We start from the raw sequence: 25,032 nt of genomic DNA on the forward strand, positions 1-25,032 counted from the left end.
ATGCATGGGTAAAATCCAGCACGGGGTGGTAAAACGGTTCCGGGCAGGTAGAAAGCATGGTACCGGAGCGGTGTCGGTCAGCGCGCGCGTGTGTGCGTCCCAGTCAGGTTGGAGTGGAGGAGAGAGAGTGAGCTGAGAGGGGGCAGACTGAGCTCTAAAGTACCTCTGCCCCGCTTTGATCTCACTGCTGATGTCAGACCTGCATTAGCATAAGAAAGCTGGCTGCACCGGGACCTGGATTTTCTGATCCTGCTGCAAAGACTCCGGAATAGCTCTTTAATATTTCCACAGAGAGCTGGAGTGACAAGCAGTGAGCCTGAGATGAACAGTCCACTCTCTGACCTGCTTTAAATGACATTTTTATGGTTTGCACGCTGTGTTTAGCCTATCAAATTCCAATAAAACTCTATTACAGATTATTGAAAGTACACTTTTGTGGTCCCTTATCAATTTTCCATTAACCATCATGTCACCAGTAATTTTATAAAGACAGTGTTTGGCTTCAATGATATTAAAAATGTCTCCGCATAATTAATATTTTAGATAAAAATGGTATTTCTTGCTCCGAGAAACACAATCCAATCAGTTTCTGTATAAATCTTCCAATAGAAACTATATTAAATAATTATATTTACTTTTTTATTATTGAAACAGTTCAGTGTTAATAAGTTAAATGCAACTGTGAGACTTTTATGTGATATTTATTTAACCCCTAAGAACCCAGCATGACATGTTTGAGGCATAGAGTTTCTGAGAGATTTGGCATCATTTTATGGTACTAACTTTGCTCAAAGTCCTGTGGAACACAATCAGATTTTTGTTTTCTGCCCCTTAATGGACGTCAGAACACTTTTTATAGTAAACACTATAAAATGATGATATATCACATGGTTATAAATGCTAAATATACCTAAGTTTTTTTTTTGTTTTACATTTTATTTTCATAATTACAGGATTGGACTTATCTGACCATTTTTCATGGGTCTTTATGGGTTAATATCCTAAATATATGTTAAAAAAAAAACAAAAAACCTAAAGTCAGTCATTTTTATACAATTTACTAAAACCATTTGCTGCTTTTCATGTTTTGTATTATATCTGTTTCTCGTGCGTTCGCTGCAAACGCAACACAACACTCTTGAGGTATAAATCTCAGCTTGCTCACTCTTTCATTTGCAAATCCTACAAACTGTTCCAGAAGCAACGTTTTGAGGAAATATCATTTTACAGGCCAACATAAAATATCATTGTAGCCCAAAAATTTGGAACTGTAGCAATCTGGAAATAAATATGATTCTCTGACTTTACAGAAAGACTAAACACACATTTTATTTATCAATGCAGACTAGTAAATGCGCTATAATACAGTGTGACAGGATACAAACACAAAATGCTATCTTATGTGTGTTTTGTTGAAAAAATCCTTTTTTTAAAAAAAAAAAAAAAAAAAAAAAAAGCTTCCTAATGTTACACAGTTTTTCTGCACCGTCTGATTTCCTTCAGTATTAACCACGCTGTAAGCGATACGCTGCCGAGCCAGCTGTGGGAAAGTAAAGTATAGTTTCCCCCCGAATGTGTCTGAAGGTAACGCTGAGCTGTTGTCCAGACGTAGCTACTACGGCTGGCCTCGTGCACTGCTGTCTGCTCCACCGAGAACTGCAGACCAGGTGCTGTCATGCTGTCTCTGAGGCAGACATAGACCACAACAAGCCCTCTTCCGTTGGGAACCCCCTGCTTAGGTATCCACTTTCCAAACAGGACCTGCTGCAGAAGTCTTCCATGTAAATGTACATTATTTACAATACGCAGGACTAAGATCCTGCTTCCAGAGGCTTAATGTGTTGTGCATGGCAGTCACTTGTGAATGGGCACAGGGTCAGTGTGTGTTGTGGGGCTTCTAGCAGGACCGGGCCTGTCTACAGACAGACTTTTTTACACACAGGCTCTCCATTCCTGAGCTAGGATCAACACGCAGCTCCTTGATCTTCGTCTCACCTTCCAAGCAACGCTGAGAGGAGGGGGACAGGAGTGTGTGTGTATGTGTGTATATTATAACCAAATAACTCATGTAGTGTAACAGCAGACTCAGAGCTGAGTTATGATAGATAATCCCACATCTAGGATGAAAAACAGCTTTACGGAGATAATGTTACACTTACATTGTAGTTTTTAACTGTCACTGTAGTCCGCCGTGGACGTGAGGGGATTACTGGTGAACATGCTGCAGTGTGTCTGTGAAAAACCCTATATCACTCACAGCTCCAGGTTTACACTGCAGTCTAACATACACAGTAAAGCCTGAGCCTGAGCTGGAAGTTGGAATGTCATTAAAACCCAGAAGACATATTTCAAAACCCAAAACTATTATAACAAGCTGTATTTTACATAAATCTGATGATATAAACCTGCAGCCTTGGTGAAATGGTTTTAAAATGAAGCACGGAGAATGGAGGATGGTGTTGAGAAAAGGAATCTAACAGGTCTGGGTCAGTGTCCCTCAAATCTCAAGAGGATCGAGTCAACACCATGAATCAGGACGCTCAGTGGGGAAAGAGGGAAGTAATGCTCCACTTTCACCCAGGGGGATCGGAGCCTGAATGGGTGCAGAGTTACTATTATGGTCTTGGAAAGTCCTCCCATGCTCCTGCAGGGTCATAAAAGCAAACTAGGTTAGGACAATCCTGCGCAATTACTAATAGCTCAAAATGGGATTTTTATATATATAAAAATCCCATTTTGATTGATATATATGTATGTATATATATGTATATATATATATATACACACACATAGGGGTGTGTGTGTGTATGTATATATATATATATATATATATATATATATATATATATATCAAATGCAACTTTATTTTTATTTTTTCTAACTTTATTTATAACACCCATTAAAAACAAAGTGCCGCCTTGAGCAGAGGTAAAACTAAATAGAATAAATACCATGTAAGAGGACATTAAAATGTAAAATACTAGAAATAAGAGTATCACTAGTCAACTAAAATCATTAAAAATAAAATTAGATTAAAAATGTCAACTTGTTGTTTAGTATAAAAAGCAAACAGATGGGTCATCAGCAGAGATTTAAAAGCAGATACAGAGGAGGTTTCGAATATGAAGGCAGCTTTTATGTTGGGATCTCATTAAATAATTCAGGAAAAAATATGAACTTACAGCCAAGCTAAAAATAGTTTTAATCTGTTCCATTTAGTGTTATAAATGTTGGATAAAACTGCAGAAACACACCAACCACAATGATAAACTGATAGAGTTTTAATTCTTTGTTGAGGTGCCTTTATTACTGCCTGTTCTTTATTATCCAATAAATCCCTTTAACCATGAATAATTTTCCAATTAAATTAGGAGCAGGAGTTTGATTAACAGACATCTTTTATTGAATAAGGCAAGAACTTAAAAGGGATTTTTTTTCAAATGGAAACAATCAGTGAAGTGTACCGTAGCAGCTTGCTTTTATTTCTCCTCCTTATCTCCAAAGGCTTGTGCTGCCAGCTGATTACTGACAAATAATAAGAACATAATGAATCTTCTGCAGCCACGTCTAAGCAGTGAAAAGGTTCACTTCAGCCTCATATCAGCCAGGTGAAAATCCCGTCCCACCTCGGGTGTCCAGCTCACGGTGGGGGACCACAACAGAAACAAGTTACATCCAATCTGCAGGACAGGACCAGACCCACACATCTTCTGTAGATTCGTTTACAACCTCTGCCTCTATTGTGCTTTGAGAACGGGACCCTTTCAAGTGACAGATGGGTGGCACTTTTGAACTCGTCATGTGGTCCTTCAGGAGGACTTCAGACTGCGCTTTGCCACCAAAATCTGCTCCAATCAGGAGAATGCCAGCCCTGAACACTATGCTTTCAACCTGAGGGCATGGAATCTGGCAGCGTTAAGGACAAAGGTTAAGTTGAAATAACTAATTAGGGACATTTCTGTCATTTTATATTAGTAGAGTCATAAATCTGAATGCCTGACAAAGACACCACTTTAAAGGGAAAAGTCATCCTGTTTATGTTTTCCAGTTAATGGAGCCTTTTTAACACAAACCACATTTACTTAAGATGGAAATCACAGGGTTAAGACATATACTGATAAAATTTGTGACAGAAAAAAGGAACTTTTTGACCATTTTCCTGCCATTTAGCAAAGGGAAAGGGCAGAATCATATTCATGGCCATGAATGAAAAGATGTGTTTATATATAAATGTCTCAGGATTTGTTCAGTTGTTTACTGTTTACAGAGCAGCTTCAGCGTTTTTCTCCCCCGGACATCAACACGACGGTCCAAGTCATGGTTTGAAACTAAGCCATCCTTCACTTAAAAATGAACACATGTGGATTGCTCTGTTTTGAGTTTGATTTCTCAAAGCATCAAGGGCAGCAGAGCGGTCGCGCAGGGCCTTTATCACAGTGTTTGACAAACACCCCAGTACGTTTTGGGAGGTGTTGCTGAAGAGGAGCAAAAGGTGTTGAGGCTACAGGAGGTTAAGATGAACCGAGCAGTTGGGGCGATGACTTCAGCAGTCAAGGACACTCAATTTATTTACAGGCAACTCTCCACACACACCTCCTGGTAAACATAAAGCTAAATTGCGATAGAAGAATCACGAGAGCTGGCACCAGCCTGGCCGCAGGCCTCTAAACAGTACAATAGATAAATTGTGTAGATACATCTGGTTCTTATGAATATACCCCGTTAGATTGTGGTTGGTGGAGGCGTGAGAGCACCAGAACATCCTTATAAATGATTAAAGCTTACTTTTTTAAGGATCACAGAAGCTTTTTGGAATATCTAACAGCATGGTTGTTGCTGTGTGAAGGCTTTCCAAGACCAAATAAACACCAAAGAAAGGGCGCGCAGCCCTGCTTTGAAAAAAAATCCGTTCAGCGTCAGATAAAACTTGAGCATTTAAAAAAAATTGATAAATCGGCTTTTGATGGGGTAATCTCTTACACACCTCAGCAAGCGGTACTCAATCTTTCACATATTACTGTTCCGAATCCTAGTTTTACAATTGCTGAGTAAAAATGAAGTGTTCTTTAAGACTACAATCAGCAAGCTGACATCAAAATAATTCAAACCAAAAGTTGTGCTGGTTGCAGAAGAAGGCTCTGCATTGTGGCCTACGCTGCCAATTTTCCTTGAAAGGGAACCTTGAAATAAAATCCACTTAAGCCCTATGTCTTCCCCTCAAGAGTGAAGTCAAATCCTGGCTGAGTATGGACATGATTACTGACTGCCATGGGTCTTATATCAGGGCAGAAGCTTGACATTCAGCAGGAAACCTGGTGTATGGGTCAATTATGGCAAAATCCTGTTTTGCTTAAAGATGGAGGATGTGTACTTCACGCTCAAACACACAGGCGCACCTGAGACTTTCACTGTAATAAAATCTACATGTACAGCTGAAGTGTAAATAAATAAAGCAGCGGGCTGGGGGTGTAGAGCTCCTGGCAGAAAAGGCAGATATGATACCGGGGTGCTCCTGCGTTTGAAACACGGCACTGCTGGAGATGACACACAGAGCTGGGCACCAACAATCCAGGCATTCACTGTTACAACTCACAGGAAAAATATGGGAAAGGGTAGAGATCTGATGCAACTTTAAATTATCTGGTACATTTCTGATGCATTACCGCCATTGTCCAAAAGCCACATAAAACACTTTAACAAGCTTAAAGGAAGCCAGTAATTATAACTTCTTTAAGTTTCTGTCAGTAAAGTAGCGGAGTTAACGAAGCTCCTTCTGTAAATACTCCAGGACTCAACTGGAATTCATAGCAAATAATTAACAGGGGTCTCAAGGAATACACTAATCAGAATTAAACATTAACTAAAGAACAGTTGCAACGGTGGAGCCCAACAAGGAAGATTTGCATCACTGGTCACATACGGAGCTCTGCACTGACCTTAAACTTTACTAGACAAGTAGTCACTGTACATATTTACAGACTATCTAGCATTAACCCTCCCATGCATGAATTATTGAATTAAAGTGATTTTTTTTCCACATACAATGCTTTTTTTAAAATCTAGTTTGACTTTTTTAGTTTTGATCTGTTCTATTAAAAATATATAGTACTTTTTTATCCTGTTTATCGCTGAGGTAAACTTGATAATTACAGCATACGCATTAAATTTGATTTTTTATTTACAGTAACGGTGTATTGGGTGCATTTGCAATGCATATACTAGCAAAAAGCCTTTAAATGAGTGTCGACTGTGCATGAAAGTGTTAAAATTGGGCTCTCTTCCACATCTTTGTTGGTTAATAAGTGAAATAACAAAAGCTGCCTTTATAAATCATTAACACTGGCAGCTTCTGTAAATTTACATACTTAAAACAAAATTTGATTGAAATGTTAACCAAAGACTTAATCTGTTTCAAGTGGAGGATTCATGGGAGCTCAGCCTATCAGTGTAAATGTATCTACTGTTACCACAAATCCCATCTTAATTTGCATTTAATTCAACACCGAGACATTTCTTTCCAGACTGATTCCCAGTCAGGACAAACTACAGCTCCACGGCGCCACCTTGTGTCGAGAAGTCAACTCTCCTAAAAACTTGAAAACCAACAAGTCGCAACATATTTTTGGATCATTTTATTACTTTTTTGACAAATATATATGAAGGTTCTCCTATTAAGGAAACATTCTTCTCAAAGATACGTTTACAGCAAATTCATTCCTGTGAGGAGACAGGAAATGTGGGAAATCATCAGAAGATAGAACTAACCATTTCTATATTTGTGCCCAGGAAAGATAAGGGTGCAATTACATATTTAGAAGTAGCTAATGACAGTGATAGATAAATCAGTCTGGTTGTTTCTGATAATGGAAGAAAAATAGAGTTCTTTCAAAAAGCCAATGGGACATTTTTTAACAACCGTGTTATCATAAAACATGGGAGGAATTAGTTTCTCAAGGCACACAAGCATTGATAACCATAAGTGGACTTTTTTTTTTTCTTTTTTCGCCATGATTTTGGTCCCATTGGGCAGTAAAACTGTACAAACTACAAAACTTTTAAAAAAAAAAAAAAAGAAAAAAACCCATAAGAGCACAGGGAAAGGACTTGCAGAATGACAAAGGAAATTCATTATTGTACAGGGGAATTGCGTGTTTGGAAATTCTCAATAAGAGCTGAACACAGTCCTTCAGTATGGTGCTGCTGCTGCCGTCCACTGAATCTAAAGGAAGACCTGCAGCTCTTACAGAGGATGCAACTCGGTGAGGGACCTCCTCTCCTGCTGAATGAACTCCTGCAAACTTCTTTTTCCCTGCCTGAAGTTGCTCTCCCTCCTTGAAAATGGCAAGATGACCTGAAGCCTGAGGAGAGTTTCGATGTTGCTGAAACTTCGTATCTGCGACGTCTTGAGGGTATCGAGCACTGTCGTTGGAAGATACCCTGCCAGGGGATCCAACCATTTCTCCTTCCACGCCTTCATCTCCGAGTGAAGGGAGGCTTGATCTGGCAAGTCCTCCTTGTACAGGCGGAACACAAGACCGCTGAGAATGCTGGTTTCTACTTTGGACATTGCGTAAGGCACAATCTCCAGACACCTCAAGGTATCCAAGACCTTGTCTGTGAAGAGGTCGTTGATTTCTGCTATTGAGTGCTCCACAATCTTCATGCTCACAGATTCTTTGTAGAACTCGCTCAACGGCTCTAAAAGCACAGAATGCAACATTGTGATGTGGAGTTTGGAAGCCAGAGCCAACGCTTCCTCGAACCAGGCCTTGTGATGGATGTCGATATCACTCTTGATTTTACTAAGAGAGGCGTTGACATCCGGTAGGGTGTTCACAGCAAGCAACATATCTAAGGGTTTGCCCTGAAGAGACTGGCTCAACTTTTTAGTTACGCTCAAAACATTTTTCTGCACCACAGTAGACAGAATGAACTCAAAGTTTCTGATTGCATCAAAGTAGTGTGATGCTTGCTGTTGGTCTGAAGTACTTCCCTCCACTTTCAGCTCATTCAAACAGAGCATGATTGCTTCTAAAATCTCAACGACGACCTCATACATCTCGTGACTTTTCTCCCAGTTCTTGGTGAGTTTGTCACTCAGCTCACCGCCCTTTCCTTCATCGTGCTGGAACACACAAATGATCATGTCTTCCAGTTTGTGCTGGCGTTCTGCATCCTCTGTGAGCCAGTGTAAGAGTTTACCTATGAGGATGGCCCCATCAGATGCTTCTTCAGCAGAAGATGACCTCGCCAGCCATACATTAAGAGACAAAGCAGAGCTGGTAGTTCTAACAGCTTGTGGGTATTTGTTAGCTATAGCTAAACACACAGCCCTCATCTGAGCTCCTACCCCACCAACACTCAGCATGGCCTGTCCTCTGCAATACTCCATGTTGAGCCCCCACTTTTCAGAAAGGGCTGTTTCAATAGCCTCTGCAAGGACAACAGAGTCTTCAGTGAAAGGGATGAAAGCCAGCGTTTCCTCACACTGGATGTCCTCCTTGTTTAAGTACCTGATGCACAATGGGACATAGAGCTCACCATTGATTTCAACTGCTTGCTCAGTTATAATGGTGAAGAACTGAGAGTCCCAGAGTTCCTTGATGATTTGTTCACGTAGCTGCGGCTCATAGAAAGATGCCGCTGTTCCTGGTTGTTGAACAGCTTCCAGTTTTATGTCCTGATCGGCCAGCTTTGTCTCTCCATCAACGGGTTTCGCTGCATCGCTGGAGCTGTGTGCAAGGCTTCCTGATTTCCAAAAACAAAAATAAATGTTAAACTTCTCCTTGGCTAAATTCTGGGCTAACAGGGCCGTCATGATGTCATTGAATAAAGATGCCATAGATGCTCTTACCTCTATCCAACTTCAGTCTTTGCAGAGTTCCCATCACCTAAAATTAAATTACAATTTCAGTCAGCAAAGAATATTATTGCTATTTGTTTTTATGTAGCTAAATGATTGAATGTTTCAGGATTTCATGCTGCAGCTACTATCATTCCAGTTCACTTGTTAATTTGGCTATGCCATACTGTGAAAAAGGGTTATAAATATCAGAGGAAAAAACAGAAGAATGATTGGTTGCTGTTCCTTTAGCAACTGATTTACCTGGGACAGACATGAAGTACTCTCTGGATCAACCTCGATGCACTTCTCAATGACTTCTGGAAGCCTCTGGAGTGTCGTACAGTGAGAGATGAGCATCACTCGATTGGTTTTGCTGCCTCTGCATACAGTGTTTTTAAACAGATCCCTCATTGAATTTAGAGTGGTCTTCATCAGATCACACTCCATGCTGACACTGGGCAGGACAGCTACTAGCCTAAGCAGTAAGGAAACAGCTGGGTGACTCTTTGACTCAGGATGGACGAGTGCTTCAGCGATGGATGCAGGAGGGGCCGCATCCTGGTATTTCTCTCTCCAAACTGCTGCCCAGGTGTTGATTTCCTGCTCAACCGATTCAGGGTCAGGAATATCTGTAAGGAAGAGGCTGAAAGGCTTGTCTCTGGACTCTGATAGTATGGGTTGTGGGTTGCAAGAGGGCAGCAACGACAGGACTGATAGGGCCTTTAAGTGGCCATCAGAGAAGCAATATTTCATTTCGTCAACAAGACTTCTGAGGAGTGGAACGCTCAGGTTTTCTCTGTAGTAAATCTCTGGAGAATCATAGCTGTTGGCCTCCTCTGAAAAGCACACTTGTTCAGGAGCAACCTTGGTTGCAAGCTGGAAGGCTTGCTCAAACCAAGTGGAGTGCAGAGCACTCACGTTTTGTAACATTTTCTCCAAATTTTCGATAATCGATGGGATTTTTTCCACTTCACAGAGGATGTCCGCTGGGTTTCCACAGCGGAAGACAGTGCTGCAGTTACGAAGTGGAGCACAAGCATTCTTCAGAATGACAAGGGTGACTATGAAATCCATATTCCTCAGAGCAGTGGACAGAACTTGAGCATGCATTGACTTGGCACCTGTAGCACTGGAGCTAACACTATCCAGGCAGCTGAGAATGCCCTCTAGTGTGTCAGCGAGGATGTCAAAGAAGTCCTCTCTCTTCTTCCATCTGGAGCAGCACGTTTCTGGAAATTCCTCTAAAGCCTCTCTTGGCATATTCAACAGCTCGTCAACAGCTTGTGCTAACTGGCCCTCCAGGCAAGGAGATTCAGCAAAGAACTGCAGCAGGTTTTCTGTGATGTCCAGCATTTTCGCCACTGAAGGGCAAGGCACACTCCCAGACAACCAATGGGCAAGGCCACAGGACTCGCTGGGTGTTACGACACAAAGCGGGTAGCTCTTCAGGAAATCCAAAGACATTTTCTTCAGGCTTTGATAGCCAGAGCCTAAATGCATGAACGCTTGCCCTCGACACTGAGACATTGGTAGGCCCCACTCTTCAGTGAGAATCTTTGCAAGATTACTTGCCTGTCTGTCAACGTTGCAGGTTTCATCAAATGGTAAGAAACCCATGAGCTCTACTTTTGGAGCCGACTCTCCAACATACCTGACGAAAACAGGTAAGTGGGTCTTATCAGCTATTCTAACAGATTTGTCTGTGATAAGTGAGAAGAAAGGGGATTCCTGGATTTCTTTAAGTATGACATCTCTGATTCCATTTATGAGGAGATTCACCATATCAGCCTCACTAATAGATGGTGTGCTTTTGCTCTCGCTTCCAAACCAGTGGCACATTTTAAGCTCCTGAACAAGCGGTTCTCGGTCGTCTTCTGACAGGTCGCAGAGGCCGCTGTTCTTTTTTCCCAACAGTGCAGCCATCTTAAAAACCGTAGCCAGACTTTGGCGATTATCTCCTGCGTGCCCATTCTCATCCGCTGGTTTCATGTCTTGATCCTGGATCTTCTCGGGTGATTGCTGAACTTTAGTGTCCTCCTCTTCATCTTTGACAAAATCAACTAAATGCATCGGGGTGAAACAAACAACACAAATGGTTATGAAAATGTTCCCACTGTGGCAGAAAAAGACGATAAGTAACCTTTTTCCTTCAACCATACCTTCCATGTTATTTTCAGAGTTCCTGATGAGGCTCTTGGACTCCTTATCCTACAACAGTTGGATGGACAAACATTATTCTCATGTTCATACAACTGATAAAACATTAAATAAGACTAAAAATCAACTGTACATACCAGACAGATGCCCTCCAAGGCTTGTGGAGTAACTTTCAAACACTGGGTCACCATACGGTCCAGGTCTCTGTTGAAGTCTGTGCCCACCTGCAGCATCGCCAAACACGGGGACCTGTGTTTAGGACCAGTGTTTCTCAGATAGTCTAAGAACTTCTTGTGGCGCATTACAACACCACAGTCCTCCAGAGCTGTGCTGGGGAGCACAGACATAATCCTCAGCAGCGTATTGATATTTCCGAAGTACTGCATGAGTGGTAGACGTAGTGTGTGAAATATGGAACTTGGGATCGTCACGGATGCTACTTTTGTCTTCCATGTTACTCTCCAACAACACAGCTCTGTAAAGAAGTTGTCGGCATCGGGGAGATCGCTACTGTAGAGAGGAGGCTTTGACTTCAAGCTCTCAAACACGTAGCTCACTGTGACTGAGCATGGAACCAGGGAGAGGAAGTTGAGAGCTTCCTTATGGTCCTCTGAAAAATGATCCTTCACAGCATTGATCAGGTTGTCCACAAGGGGCACGCTCAAGCAATCTTTGTAATATCCAACTGGCTTTATCATGCCGTCTCTTGGCATGGAGTTTTCAGGCACTTCAATCTGTACTCTAAGACTCTGGGCCATTGCACAAGCCTCGTCAAACCAGTTCTGGTGAAACACCTTCATATTTGTTTTCACTCTGTTCAGAGTAGCCACAATACCACTGATTTGGCAAAGCTGGGATGCAGCACTGAATTGGTCTTTCTGGATACCTGCGCTAAGCTCTCTGGTAAAAGAAGATGCATTCTTTAAGACCACCATGGCAATAATAAAATCAAACTCCATAACCTTGCGGAGGAGGGCTCCTGCTTGCTCGGAGGCCGCTGTTTTCCACCTCTGTGGATTGTTTTTGACTTTCTCCAGACATTCAACGAGGGGCTCTAGCATCTGCACAAACACTTCATAAGAGTCATGCTTCTCTTGCCAAACAGAGCAGAACTGTCCCTGTAACTCTTGGATCTTTTCGTAGCTCTCTCTAAGTCCATATTCTATCACATGGTCAAGCTGTTTTTCTAGCGCTGCAGTACTACCAAAAAACATCAAGACCTCTTCAAATGTATCTAGGGCTCTTTTAACCACAGGCACTGGGATGGATTTTGACCACCATGTGTTGAAGGAGTAGGAAGAACTGTGTGTGCTTATAGCAAGAGGATATTTCTCCTGAACTTTGCAGGCAAAGGCTTTCAGCTTGTAGGAAACCTCACCAGAGCCAAGGTAAGCTTGACCTCTGCAGTTATTCAAATCAAGACGCCACTCGACCGTTACTATTTCCAGGAGACGTTGGACCATGATGTCACAATCCAGATCCGCCTCAAGGAATCCCATAAGCTCCAATCGCATGACATCAAAGCTGTCCACAAACCTAAGGAAGAGTGGAAGATAGTCCTTCTCTCCCAGCTTCACCACCCGGTCAATGATCAAAGAGAAAAACGAGGTCCCCACTTCCATGAGGATTCCCTCCCTGACAGCGTTCTCGCACACAGTGAGAACTTCATTCATTTCTGACTTTGTCACATACTCGACCTCTCCATCCTGAGCAGGACCAGCGTCGCTATTTAACCGGCAGCGACTGCTGTAAGCAGCCACTACTGCAGCCTGCAAGGCAGATTTAAGAGCTTCTCTGTCAGTTTCTGCACATTTCATCTCCACAAGCCTCTCAGCATCCATCTCTAGATTTATGAGCTGCAATTCTTCTTCAGTGTCCTTTTCAGCGTGGTTTCCGTGCACTGCCACTGAAATGAAAGGTGAGAATGGACTTTGTGAGCTCTTTAATAGTGTAAATCAAGTTTTCAGACTGACAACTGGAAGTGAAAATATCATTTGGTTAGTTTGACTTACTTTCAAGCATTAAATCAATCAATTTGAATTATTAACATGGGGAAATAAAATGACTGAAAAAAGCTTACCTTGTGTAGGCTTCTCTGTTGTATCATCATCCTGTATAAAAGAAAACCACACAAGCATGTTACTTTAGGAAGAAGAGTAAGCTGTTAAAAGCTCAGCAGTGTTTAGCTTATTAATCCTACTCACCCTCTGCAGCAACTGCAGGATGTCTGGGTGCTTCTGGACATATGACTCCACCATTTGTTCAACACTGAAGTGCACATCCTGGTTCACATACACAAATGCCATGCTGCACTGTCTTTGGTCCTCTGGGTTGGCATTCAGATAGGATTGACATCGCTCCAGTACCATATGGTACTGTCCGTACACGTCAGCCTCTGCATTTACACATGGAACGGTGCCCAACACCTTCAGCAAGCTCTGCACATTTGGGTAAAACCCAATATCTGGAATCTTGAGCGTGGCAAACACTGTAGTTGGGAGGATTCTGCGCTTGCTTGCATGCCGCCACTTCACCTCCCAACAACCAAGCTCTTCGTAGAATGTGTCTGGCCGCGCAAGGTTGTTCAAGTTGGCATCTGCAACTTTATCCCTGCGAATGCTGAAATTGTGGTCAGCCATGTAAGACGGCACTAACGAGAGCCATCGGAGAATCCTAACCATCTCAGTGCTGAACACCCTCTTCACCTCCGCAACAAGGTACTGCAAGATAGGCCGACTCAGAGACTCTCTGTAAAAGTCCTCCAGTGGCGTCTCGGTTGCGTCGGCTTGATCCATCTCTGGTTTGATAACCTCCACTCCCAGTTTCTTTGCGCGACCGACTGCATCTGAAAACCATTTCCTGTGAAATATTGGGAGCTCCTGTTGGTATTTGCTTACCAGCTTTAAGGCATTGGAAATTGTGTACTGCAAAGTACTGCTGATGCTTATTATTCCCCTGAGACTTGAGTTAAGGATGCTGACACAACAGAGGGTGTTCTTCAGAACAACGAGTGTGATGATGAAATTGAAATTCTTTAAAACTGGTTTGAGCTTGGCCATTTGTTCAGCAGTATCTTCATCTACCTTTGAAATGATCTCATTGATGCAGTTCAGGAAAGGCTCCAGAATTTCTAACAAGGTCTGGAAGGCATCAGTGCCATATTCCCAATTCCCACTGATGGCTGCTTTGATTCTTTCAACCTCCCCTTTTATATGCCCATATGTCATCAGGATCTTTCCTTCCAGTCTCTTACTCAGCTCTGGTGTTTTCCTGAGTAATGAGGCCACTTCCTCTACAGTGTCTGCAACCTTCTGAATTGATGGTACAGGCATGCAGCGAATGATCCATATATTGAAAGCATATGGGTCACTTGGTGACAGAACTACTTGTGGAAACTCCTGCAGGATCCTACAGGTGAGGTCTCGCATTTTCTGACACATGCTCCCTGTGATGACATACGTGAGTCCCCTGCAGTGCTCCATCCTCAGCCCCCATTTGTTTCGCAGCTCAGAGAGGAGCATGTAAAACATATTCTCTGCATCCAGGTCGCATGGCAGGAACCCGACAAGGTGCTTTTGCGGGAAACCAGCAACTGTGACCGATCTGATGAAAACTGGAATCTGCTCCTTTCCCTCTATGTTAGTCACATCCTGCAGCAGTATGGAGAAGAATCGTGCCAGTCTGAGGCTGTTCTGGATCTCCTTCCGCATGAGGTCTTCACTGAACTGCAAAATTTCTTTTTTGTCAATTTTCTCCACGCAGATACGATTGAGAGCTTGCTGTCCCCTCGCGCCTCCAATCGGCTCATCATTGCCGATGTTTGCGCCGTTGATGCTGAATCCTGTCAGTGCCAGGATTTCCTTAAAGTAAACTTTCAGAGTCTCTTTTGCTTTTGAGGTGGATACATCCTCTGGTGTTTGGTTGTCTTTTTGGAGTTCAGTCGCTGCACTATTCTCTCCAGGCTCTTTTATCTCCTCTTTCAGTTCTGTTGCTGTGTTTTCTGATGAGGAAATTGGGATTGAAAGGTTGAATGGATTTTAAAAACTAGAAAAATCTCAGTGAATTCAACATGTTGAACAAAACATCCAAGTGACAATTTCTTTAAAAAGTATAAGAAGAAAAAAGTAACTATTTACAGTACCTTTAGTTTTCTTCACAACAGCATCTTCCTCTTCAGACTAAACAGAAAAAGATACGAGGTTTGGACAAGATTTTCTTTTAAAGTTTTAAAAAAAACAAAAATTTTCAATGATTTGAATAAAGACTCACAGGGTCTCTGGCTCGTTTCCTGTTACATGCCGACTGATTATTCACAGGTGTTGTGAAGTCAAATATTGTTGGAACAGCATCTTCTTTTAACACACAACTGGAAGCACTCTGAAAAGCAAGCAGATCATGCTTAAAACCTAATTTTATGCAAGACAATTCCCTGTAAACACGAGACGTTTTCCACTGACAGTCTAAAAAATGTCAATGGTGCCAGGTTTCACACATATGCGTTACATTAATAGCTTAAATAATGTTATGATGATGACATTCAGTAAATTATCATATTTCACACATATAATGTTACTCAAAGATTCATAATACGAACTATGAATGTAGGGCAGCAATTTCGCCGACGTCAACAAAAATCAACAATGAAAGTAGTCAATGACAAATTCCATCGTCGACTATTGTCGCCAGACGCGTTTTTCCAACGGAGTGAGGCATCTCACTTAATCATAATCTCTGCCGAGTCACACGCATGCGCAATAGCGTCTTGACTGGGCGGTAATGTACACAGAAATGGCAATGTCCTCAATAACAACGTGCCCCAAAATGTCTTAAGTTTGGGAACATTTAGGTCTGGACAAGGGAAACAAAAAGATCTCCTGCATGTGCAAAGCCATGCTTATCATTGCAGCATGTCGGTGATGCATGAGCATTTCAAGAGGAAGCACGTTGGGCATTTAAATGAAACCGAGTCTAACTCGCCTCGGTAGGATTCCCTTCTACGCTAACTAGCAAACTGAGGCATCGAAAATAAAACGGATTGTCTGCTGACTGCCTGACAAGTATTTTAAATTAAATGCATGCAGTGGGATGAAGAGAGCCACCGTGGAGCCTTTTCTGCAGAGGAAGCAGAACCTGTAACAGGGTGATGCTGATCTGCGATACGAGGCCACTCATTTCATTCAGTTTGTTTGGACAACTCTAAATGCTTTATTTTCAGCTATAAATGTCATTAAAACCGTCAGATTTTAGACTGTTGGAATTGTAAAATTGTCTTGCTAAACTGTGCAGTTGACCACTGAATTTACTTCACAAATGTGCCCTTTGTTTTATTTACTATTTTACTGCTGCTAATGTGTCTGCCTTTGGTTTAGTGTAAAAGAAAAAATGTTTACTTGATTTTTTATTATTATTATTATTATTATTTAAAAAAAAAAAAAAAAACATTTCCCTTTCTTTTAAAAATGGATGGAGATTATTTATTTATGGATTTATGTCTACTGACTGAGCACTGTTCCTTCAGACGGTTTTCCAATACTTGGACTTTGGTTTCCTTTTTGTAAACATGCCTTTCAGCAGTAAGGTTGATTAAAAGAGAGATATTTTATTGAAGTACCCATCTTTCTTCTGTTATTGTCATTAGCCACATAATTAAAGCAATCTCATGCTAAATTTAAAAAAAAAAAAGTCAACTATTTGCTTCAATAGTCGGTGACTAGTCGACTATTAAAATCGTCGTTAGTTGCAGCCCTGTATGAATGTGGAGAAAAAAGAAGCCCCAGTGCTCACTGTTTTCTAATTGTGTACGATTTGTCAGTTCACACAAACTGGGGGTTCATTTTGCATCAGGATAGTCTGCTAACTCACTCCAATTGGGGACTTTGTTCAGTTTGAGAAGATTGCGCTCATGCTGCACTTCTCTAACTATTTGGAGCTCCTAACACGTTTCCCTCTCCATCAGAGGCTTGAAAATACGGAGCTGCATCAGATCTGTGGTCTGGTTCATCAGATTTCTATCAGAACTTTGACCAAATTCTTCCACGTCTTCCCTGTGAGCCATTTCTCTCGTCCGGAGCCATCTGTTATCCCACATGCGTGGTTATTTGGTTATTTTTACCTGCTGTGTGCTGAACTCACACTTAATGCACTTTATTTTATAGTCCATTTCCTGTATTTGGTCCACTTGAAACGGACTGAGACCTGCATTTGTAAGCAGACCAAGTCTGCTTTTACGATCCAAATCAGAATTATTTGTGCTTTCGAAATACACCCAAACAAAACAGACTTTTTCAGCAAATGGACTGGGATTTGAATGAAAAAACGCTTATGTGATTGTTCCCATGTTTTTTTTCCCCCCAGTAACGTCGCAGCAAAACAACAGATGAGAACCCCAGCTGTGTGCTGGATGTATAAAATGCAGGAAAACAGTTGTTTATGATTGAGCAACACTTTCTTTCCCTTGTGTTGGTTTATTTAAAACTATCGTGACAGATTAGTTGCGATTAACTGCTATCAGAATTTAAGGAAAAACATGAATCTTCTTCATACTCAAAAATATGTAAACATGGTCAGACGGAGCGTAGAAAACGCAGGTGCAAAGCTTATTGGCTCAGACTGTAGAGAAGATGACGACTGCGGACTGCAGCTTTGTTACTGTAAATGAAACAACGAGGAGAATGACCAGCACTCTGAAAGTGACTGCAGGAATTCACACTCGTGTTGCACCGTAAGTTCGTTTCTTGGTCCGACCCCAGTCACACATCGAGTTGCCACAAGGTTAAAGAGAAACTGTGCATGTCTGAAAAATGGATTTTATTTATGAAAATTATAACTAAAAATGTTTTAATTGTAGTGTAGCAGAAATCATTCTGAATATTAACAACCTCCAATGTTTTATTTGGCCATATTTACATATATTTTTCTCATTTTGCACAATTTCTTGAATGTCGTGACATTTCTGATGCTTAACAGTTAATAATCAATACATTTAGTCATAGATAAGGCATTAACACAGCTGCTATTCTAACATTTAGTATCCATCCATCCATCCATCTTCTACTGCCTCTCCGGGGTCTGATAAGCAGTAGAAGTGGTCTAATATGTAGTAGTTACGTGAAATGCAGCAGTGAAGTCTGTGTGTGAATGTATTCGTCTTTTCAAGTTTGTGCAGATAAGAGTGTTAATATACATCATATCATAGCTCTAAAAACCAAGAAAAACTGAGGCTTTTCAGGGAAATGTGTTTTTTGTCAGGCTTCAAAGCTTTATTATGCTTGTGGAAATTATTTTTGGGGCCTATATTCTTAATATATAATTAATTCTAATGGTCTTTTGGTTTTGATTCTGTATCTGTGAAGTAACATTAAAGACATGCTGATAACAAGCAGAATTCACGATTCTTTAGAGCCATTTTCCAACCAAATATCATTAAGAATGAACAAACTGCATGCTGGTTGATCATAACATAAAACAGTAACTGAGAGCTGCTTATGCTCTGCATTTTAACTGAGTAAGTAGGAGAATTTGATTAAATAGTGTTTCACATACATAACGGAAGGTTATTTATGTAAACCGCTTGAAAAACAATCACATTAATGCTGCTTTATTCAATGGCTTTATACTGTTTTTAAGGTTTTAAACACCCCAAACACATTAACATTTGATAAATAAATGACTACTAGACCTTGTGGTTCTGATTAAAATGTGAACAAATCGAGCTGTAGTGTTGCACCGCAGCTTGGTTAAAGGAAAATGTTTTCCTTTAGTGAAAAAAGTTTTCATTTAATGTTTTCCTTTTTTAGGCCTTTTACAAAGACATACAATTTGTTACATTGAAAATAAATTGTTACATTAGGACATCTCCTTGTTAAAGTGAGGAAAAACATATTTGCATGACTATTATGATCAAAAGTATTTCTGACTTAAAAATATAGACCATGATGATATATTTATTATATATTTATTAATAGGTTTTAGTTTATATATGGTTACTTTTTTTTCATGATGAGGTTGACATTTGCATGGAATTGCCAGACACTTTTTTTTTTTTTTAAAAGATGAAAACTACCATACTTTCCAGGCAACAGGGAAATAAGTTGCACCATCACCGAGCGCGCAGCAGCTGTATTTCCTTCTTCAACAGCCACATCGAAAGCCTTTAACTTGAAGCCTGAATCGTGTGCATTTCTTCATGTTTTTTCCATGATAAAGGTGTGTGCATGAAGTGCAAAATGACTCCTTAGCCAGTAAAATCCACAAACTTTTAGTTAAGCCGCAGGATTTAAGTTGTGTGAAAAAATGTATCTGCTTATAGCCCGTAAATTACGATACTGTCATACAGAAAAGTTTCAATGGAAAGATGTTTTATAGACAGTACATGACCCAGCCTTTTACTGCAGAACAGATGATTGTTATTCTTCTAAATCTGCTAAAAGGACCCTTCTTCTTACCTGATGAGAGATCATAGAGGGCTCGAAATGCTTCGCACAAAGCCTGTACAGCTTATGCAACTGCTCCGGAGTTTCAGATGCCAGATCTTGGCGACGACAGTTGTTCAACCATTGGCTGCAACTGAAGAACACAAGAAGAGAAACAGATTAAATGCCTGGCTAAACATTCCTGACTTACTGATTAAAAGGCATGATAGCCAAAACATTGTACACGGATTTAAACATTAATTCAAGCTGCTAAAAAGTTAAGAACTAACAAATACCGAGTGTAAAACGGTGTCCATTACTATTATCCGTTTCATGTATCACCCACAGACAGCATTTATAGATAAGACAGCAGCTTCAAAAACTGTCTGAAGAGTTGTCACTGGTGTGGTGATGTTCAATACTTTCTGGTTTCATTTACACTGCAGTCATTAGCACTAAAGTTATGTTAAAGATGAGTGAAAATCCTGCTGCCATTGCTCTGTCCTTCTAATTCCTTGTTACGGTGTGTTCAAAAGGACTGCTCTTTCATGACCGACTCTTTGAGGTTAACTTTTTGGTGTGTGCATCGGATAATTTCTGTGTTGCACCAATCAGATACGTTGTCTGGACCAACCATCATGCAGTTATGTACAGTTGTGCTCATATGTATTCATACCCTTTCATTAAAGAAGGAAAAAAACAGCTGCCTGTAAAATAAGCTGAAATTGACTAAAGTAATAATAATTAACTTTTTTTTAATGAAAATCATTACGTTATTTTCCAATTCTGGTTCAATAGAAATATTTTTCTTAAAAAGCAAAGAAATAAGATAATTTATTACATCACTCATAAACTAATATTTTGTTGAACAATCTTTTAATGTTTCTGCTCCAGTCAGGTGTTTTCTGTTCCTCTCAGTCAGACTTCTGCACCTGTTGACAGGTATTTTGTCCCACTGTTCAACAGAAAAGTGCTCTAATTTGTCCAGGACCAATTTGTTTGTTTGTTTCTTTTTTTTTTTTCTTTCTTCAACTATATTAAATGAAAAAACAGTGCCTTATATTACTAAATTATATTTTTGCAAATTTTTTAGTTATTGTTCCTTTTTTAAGTCTCCAGTTATTTGAGTGATTGTTGTAAATTCAGCCTTTTCTTTTATGAAAGGGGATGAATACATATGAGCACAACTGTAATTCTAACCAGTCGCCATGTATTTGCATCACTAATAGTGACGTAATCCTGATTACGGGGAAAGACATGAACGGTAAAATAGTAATCAGAGGTACAATCGGTTTCAGGTACTGCAGAGGGGGGGGTGTCAAAACAGAGGAACTTCCAGTAAGATTGATCAGATCTAAATACACTTTGAGGGAATCAGACTTTCTGGTGAACAAGCAGATTTTCTTTTTTTTTCTTTTCTTCTTCTTCTTCTTTTTTGGTTATTTATCAAGAAAATAAGAAACCAACTCAGCATTGACAACAACGTATGACCATCTAGACTTAGGAGGTTAAGATAGCTTTAAGAACTATCCAAGTATATCTTTCAATAAGTCATGATGTGAGGCCACTAAGTCCCAATTCAGGGCTTGTAATGTGACCAAGAACTGCTCACATCTCTAGTGAAAGCAGATCAAACTGAACTCAACCCGAATTACGCAAACAGTTATGCAATTATGCAATTTCCCAATACAGTTTTTCTCCTCATAACTTACTCAGTGTGAATTCATTTCCATTTTAAATGTTATTTTTTGGTCACAAAAACAATTAATCAAATATTGTATCACATTTTTCAATTATAAAAATGTTTTAATTTACTCATTACATTTTTTATGATGGGAAAATAGGTTAAGATTTTTAAATAATGATGATAATAATAATAATAATAATAATAATAATAATAATAATAATAGAATGCAGCACCATAAAAAATGTTGCTTACATTTTTGACCTTTGACCAAAATTAGATTTTTTTGTGTTACAATAACTGTTTGAGGACATCATGAAATCCTTATAAATAAATAAATAAATAAATAATATTGCTCCTTTTAACTTAACTTTAAAACAACTTAAATTGGACCCAGACACAAAAAAATGGTTGATGATGCAGTGGGAACCAAGTGAATGAAGTGCGCAAAACCTGACCCCACCCTGTAGACTGCATGACAATGCATTAGCCTTGTACTAGCAACCAGCTCACTGTTGTCCCTTCAAACACAGAAATGCACATTTCCTGGACACCAGAATGCACAGAGATTGGGCTGCAAACTAAAACGTGTGGAGAATAACAAGTTCTTAGAACAATTTTTAGGTTGCTGTAAATGTGGACGTACTGCAGACCTGGCAACACACCAGCTTAGATGATCAGTTTTCTGCTCGGTGGGATGAGAAGACGAGAAAACAGTTTGATGTTCACATATTGGAGTTTCACTTTGTTGATTTTGTGATGCTAGCAGCTAATGCCACACATGCAGAGGTTTGACAGTGAAACTGATAACAAATACGGATGATTGATACCAGAGTGAGAGCTGAGGATCATGACAAACATCTGGCTCTTTCATTTTCTCTCTCTTTAGCTTTACAAAGTTTAAATGGAAATAACTGGACTTAACGGATATCCCTCCCTGTGGAGGTGTGTCACTAATGCATCTCAGCAGAAAGTGACTTTCACTCCTAGCAGCAATTTAGAGCAACCTAACATGCATGTCTTTGTACAGTGGGAGGAAATCGGAGTACCTGGATAGAAACCACACATACATGGGGAGAACATGGAAACTACACACAGAATGGCCGCTGCACGCTCTCAGCCAAGGCTCGAACCAGCAACCTTCCTGCTGTGAGGCCACAGTGCTAACCACTACAAGAACGTAAAGCACCCAATTTAATCATTCTGGAAACTTAGTTTAGATATGCAAGCTAATGAAAACATCTCATATCTATAGCATCAGACTCCCCCTCTAACAGTTTCATTTATTATTGTGATTTACTTGAGCTGATGATCAAGGTCTTCAGATGTCCTTGTTGTCTTACACAAGAATATCGCCCATTTTCTTTTGCATCTGAGACATAAATTCATTTATGTGGCAACTCTTTAAATTATTCATGCCTGGCTGGGTGCTGATAGAGATTTTCTTCCTGCAATGTGACAAACTCTGCTTTATTATTGCGACGCTCTGACATGTGTCAGTGATGACATTAAATGAATGAATGGACTTATAACAGATTATTAAATAAAGTTCTGATGGCATTCCAGCAACATTTTATAACAACTATTATTACAACCAGTATTTCCTTCAGTAGTAAACTAGGTAGTAATTACTTATAGTTGATGTTTAAGATTAAGTTGCTATTTATGAATGACTGGGACAGTTTTGACCACAAGGACATATGACCAACTTGTGCCAAGTTAAACACAATATTAGATGGATGACAGTTGACATCATGTACCCAATAAGGGATGTGTATGGGAATAAATAGTCCCAGCGATGTTAACAGGCACCAAAGCACGAGGGACATACAGTTGTGCTCATATGTATTCATACCCTTAAATTAAAGAAAAGGCTGAATTTACAACAGTCAAAAGAAAGAAAACAAACAAACAAACAAATTGGTCCTGGACGAATTAGAGCACTTTTCTGTTGAACAGTGGGACAAAATACCTGTCAACAGGTGCAGAAGTCTGACTGAGAGGAACAGAAAACACCTGACTGGAGCGGAGAAATTGGTGGTGGAAAAATCAAATCCAAAATTCTGGATTTTTTTGCTTCACAATTTTAAAATAATTTTTTTTTGTTAATTTAAAAAAAAACATTTTTTTTTCAAAGAAATAAAACTAATCCATTATCTTTTTTTTAATATCATTTTTTTAAATTATCATTTTTATTGTTTATAGTGATTTCTTTTTCTTTTTTTTTGGGCTTCTTGGGCATTATAGTAGCAGCTTGATGGTCTGGTTACTGTGTTGTTTTTTTCTTCATTGAAATCAAGAAAAATAACAAGGAAAAAAAGTTTTGTACATTTTCTTTGTTTTTAATCTGCAAAAATCAGCAATATGAAAGAATTGTAAGAATCGCAATTTAAATCGAATCTGCACCAAAAAATCGGTATCGAATCGGGACAAAAGCATATCGTTCAAAGGATTGTTCAATAAAATATTACTTTATGAGTGATGTAATATGTAATAATTTATCTTATTTGGTTCCTTTTTAAAAATATATTTCTGTTGAGCCAGAATTAGAAAATAATGTATTGATTTTCATAATTTTTTTATTTATTATTACTTTAGTCAATTTCAGCTTATTTTACAGGCAGCTGGGGTTTTTTTCCTCCTTTAATGAAAGGGTATGAATAAATATGACCACAACTGTAGAGGTTACGCTGTTATTAACCCTGCTGAAATGCATCCACTATTTAATCATACTCTTAATATATGAAACTAAATTTAAAAGTAATATTATCAGTATTGTTGCAATGCTCGACTGAAAAAGCATAACTTGACTTGATAAATATACCACAAAAAGGGGGGCATGAGCTGCTACAATGCTGTTTATTTATATCACCAGTAAAAAGTCGATTAGTTTGTGTATAATTAATTTAGCTGGTGAATAAATATGTATTCTGTTACGTTATAGCAGCAGTAAACATAATAATAATAATAAATATGGATTTGATTAAGAGGTTATTTTTCATTGAGCTGTTGTTGCCCTCATGGCGATTTAAATAATACAAAAAAGTTTTTTCATGGTGGTTTCTCTCTGTATGCTGAATGGTGTGGCATAAACCTTAACATACAGAGCTTATATAATAAGACTGCATCGGGATTGAATTGGCAAATGCTGTATATTTTATATTTAACGTGGACTTTTCTTTGAATAGTAGCGCGAGTCTGCGCCATTTTCCAGAGTTGTGTCACTATTAGCCAACATGATGCTAGGCTAACGCCAATGCTAACAGCTAACACATTCATTTTGCATGCTCAAAAGCGAATTTTTAACCAAGATCCAAATTAAATAAGCCCAGTTCTTACCGCTCCGGATCCAAAGGAAAGCTGAAAAGTGGAGTGGTGTTTTCGGATCCCTGTTGTTGGTAATCACAGTTCGCTGCGGCGCAGCAGTCAGTCATTTTGAACAGTAGTGTAGCAAGCGAGCTAGTTAGCTAGCTTAGCTTGAAGGTTGCAAAGCTGGCAAGCCTACTGTAAGTAAACTCTGCCTACAGAGCCATACCTTGGGCAAAAACTGCAACCGACACAGTTAAGTTTAATGTTATTTCCGTTTAATGTCTTTTTTGACAAACTAAGAACCGACTAATTCCATGCTTTCGAAAGTTAAAGTTGCGAGCTGAGCTAACAGTCGCCGACAGCGTGTTATACCATCAACCAGGAACTAGTCCGTGCTGTACAGCATGTTCACCAGCAGGGGGCGCAATGGCACCGTCCGACCAAAGAGTTTTAGTACCAAGATGATTCCACTCATGTACCGTCCGACCAAAGAGTTTTAGTACCAAGATGATTCGACTCATCTAAATCTCTTTATACACAGTCTATTATCAAAACCAAGAAAAACACATAATAAACGCTCTACTTATGAAAATTAAATTGAATTATATCGCATTGGTTCCCACCGG

The 25,032-nt window shown here is 39.7% G+C and overlaps 1 protein-coding gene across 1 annotated transcript; it reads right to left on the reverse strand.

The window, feature by feature from the left end:
• Window positions 1-6,635: 6,635 nt before the first annotated feature.
• LOC306761599 (uncharacterized protein) lies at window positions 6,636-24,773 on the reverse strand. Its single transcript, XM_079247841.1, has 11 exons — window positions 24,437-24,773; window positions 19,447-19,567; window positions 15,272-15,379; window positions 15,144-15,180; window positions 13,207-15,002; window positions 13,083-13,113; window positions 11,140-12,908; window positions 11,005-11,053; window positions 9,107-10,905; window positions 8,855-8,891; window positions 6,636-8,748 (listed from the first exon to the last, which is right to left on the reverse strand). The coding sequence occupies exons 1-11, from the start codon at window positions 24,529-24,531 to the stop codon at window positions 7,241-7,243; spliced, it is 7,350 nt and encodes a 2,449-aa protein (XP_079103967.1). The 5' UTR covers window positions 24,532-24,773; the 3' UTR covers window positions 6,636-7,240.
• Between the last annotated feature and the right edge of the window lie 259 nt (window positions 24,774-25,032).

Source organism: Telmatherina bonti (genome assembly GCF_933228915.1).
Source record: "Telmatherina bonti genome assembly, chromosome: 10".
Classification (NCBI taxonomy): domain Eukaryota; kingdom Metazoa; phylum Chordata; class Actinopteri; order Atheriniformes; family Telmatherinidae; genus Telmatherina; species Telmatherina bonti.

What these genes read in the sequence shown, in the direction of transcription:
- LOC306761599 (XM_079247841.1), bottom strand. Translation starts at nt 24,531, where the DNA reads ATGACTGACTGCTGCGCCGCAGCGAACTGTGATTACCAACAACAGGGA. An exon ending in CCTTGGAGGGCATCTGTCTG is followed by an intron (nt 11,054 to 11,139) that starts GTATGTACAGTT and finishes CAACTGTTGTAG; the next exon opens with GATAAGGAGTCCAAGAGCCT. An exon ending in GTACTTCATGTCTGTCCCAG is followed by an intron (nt 8,892 to 9,106) that starts GTAAATCAGTTG and finishes ATTTAATTTTAG; the next exon opens with GTGATGGGAACTCTGCAAAG.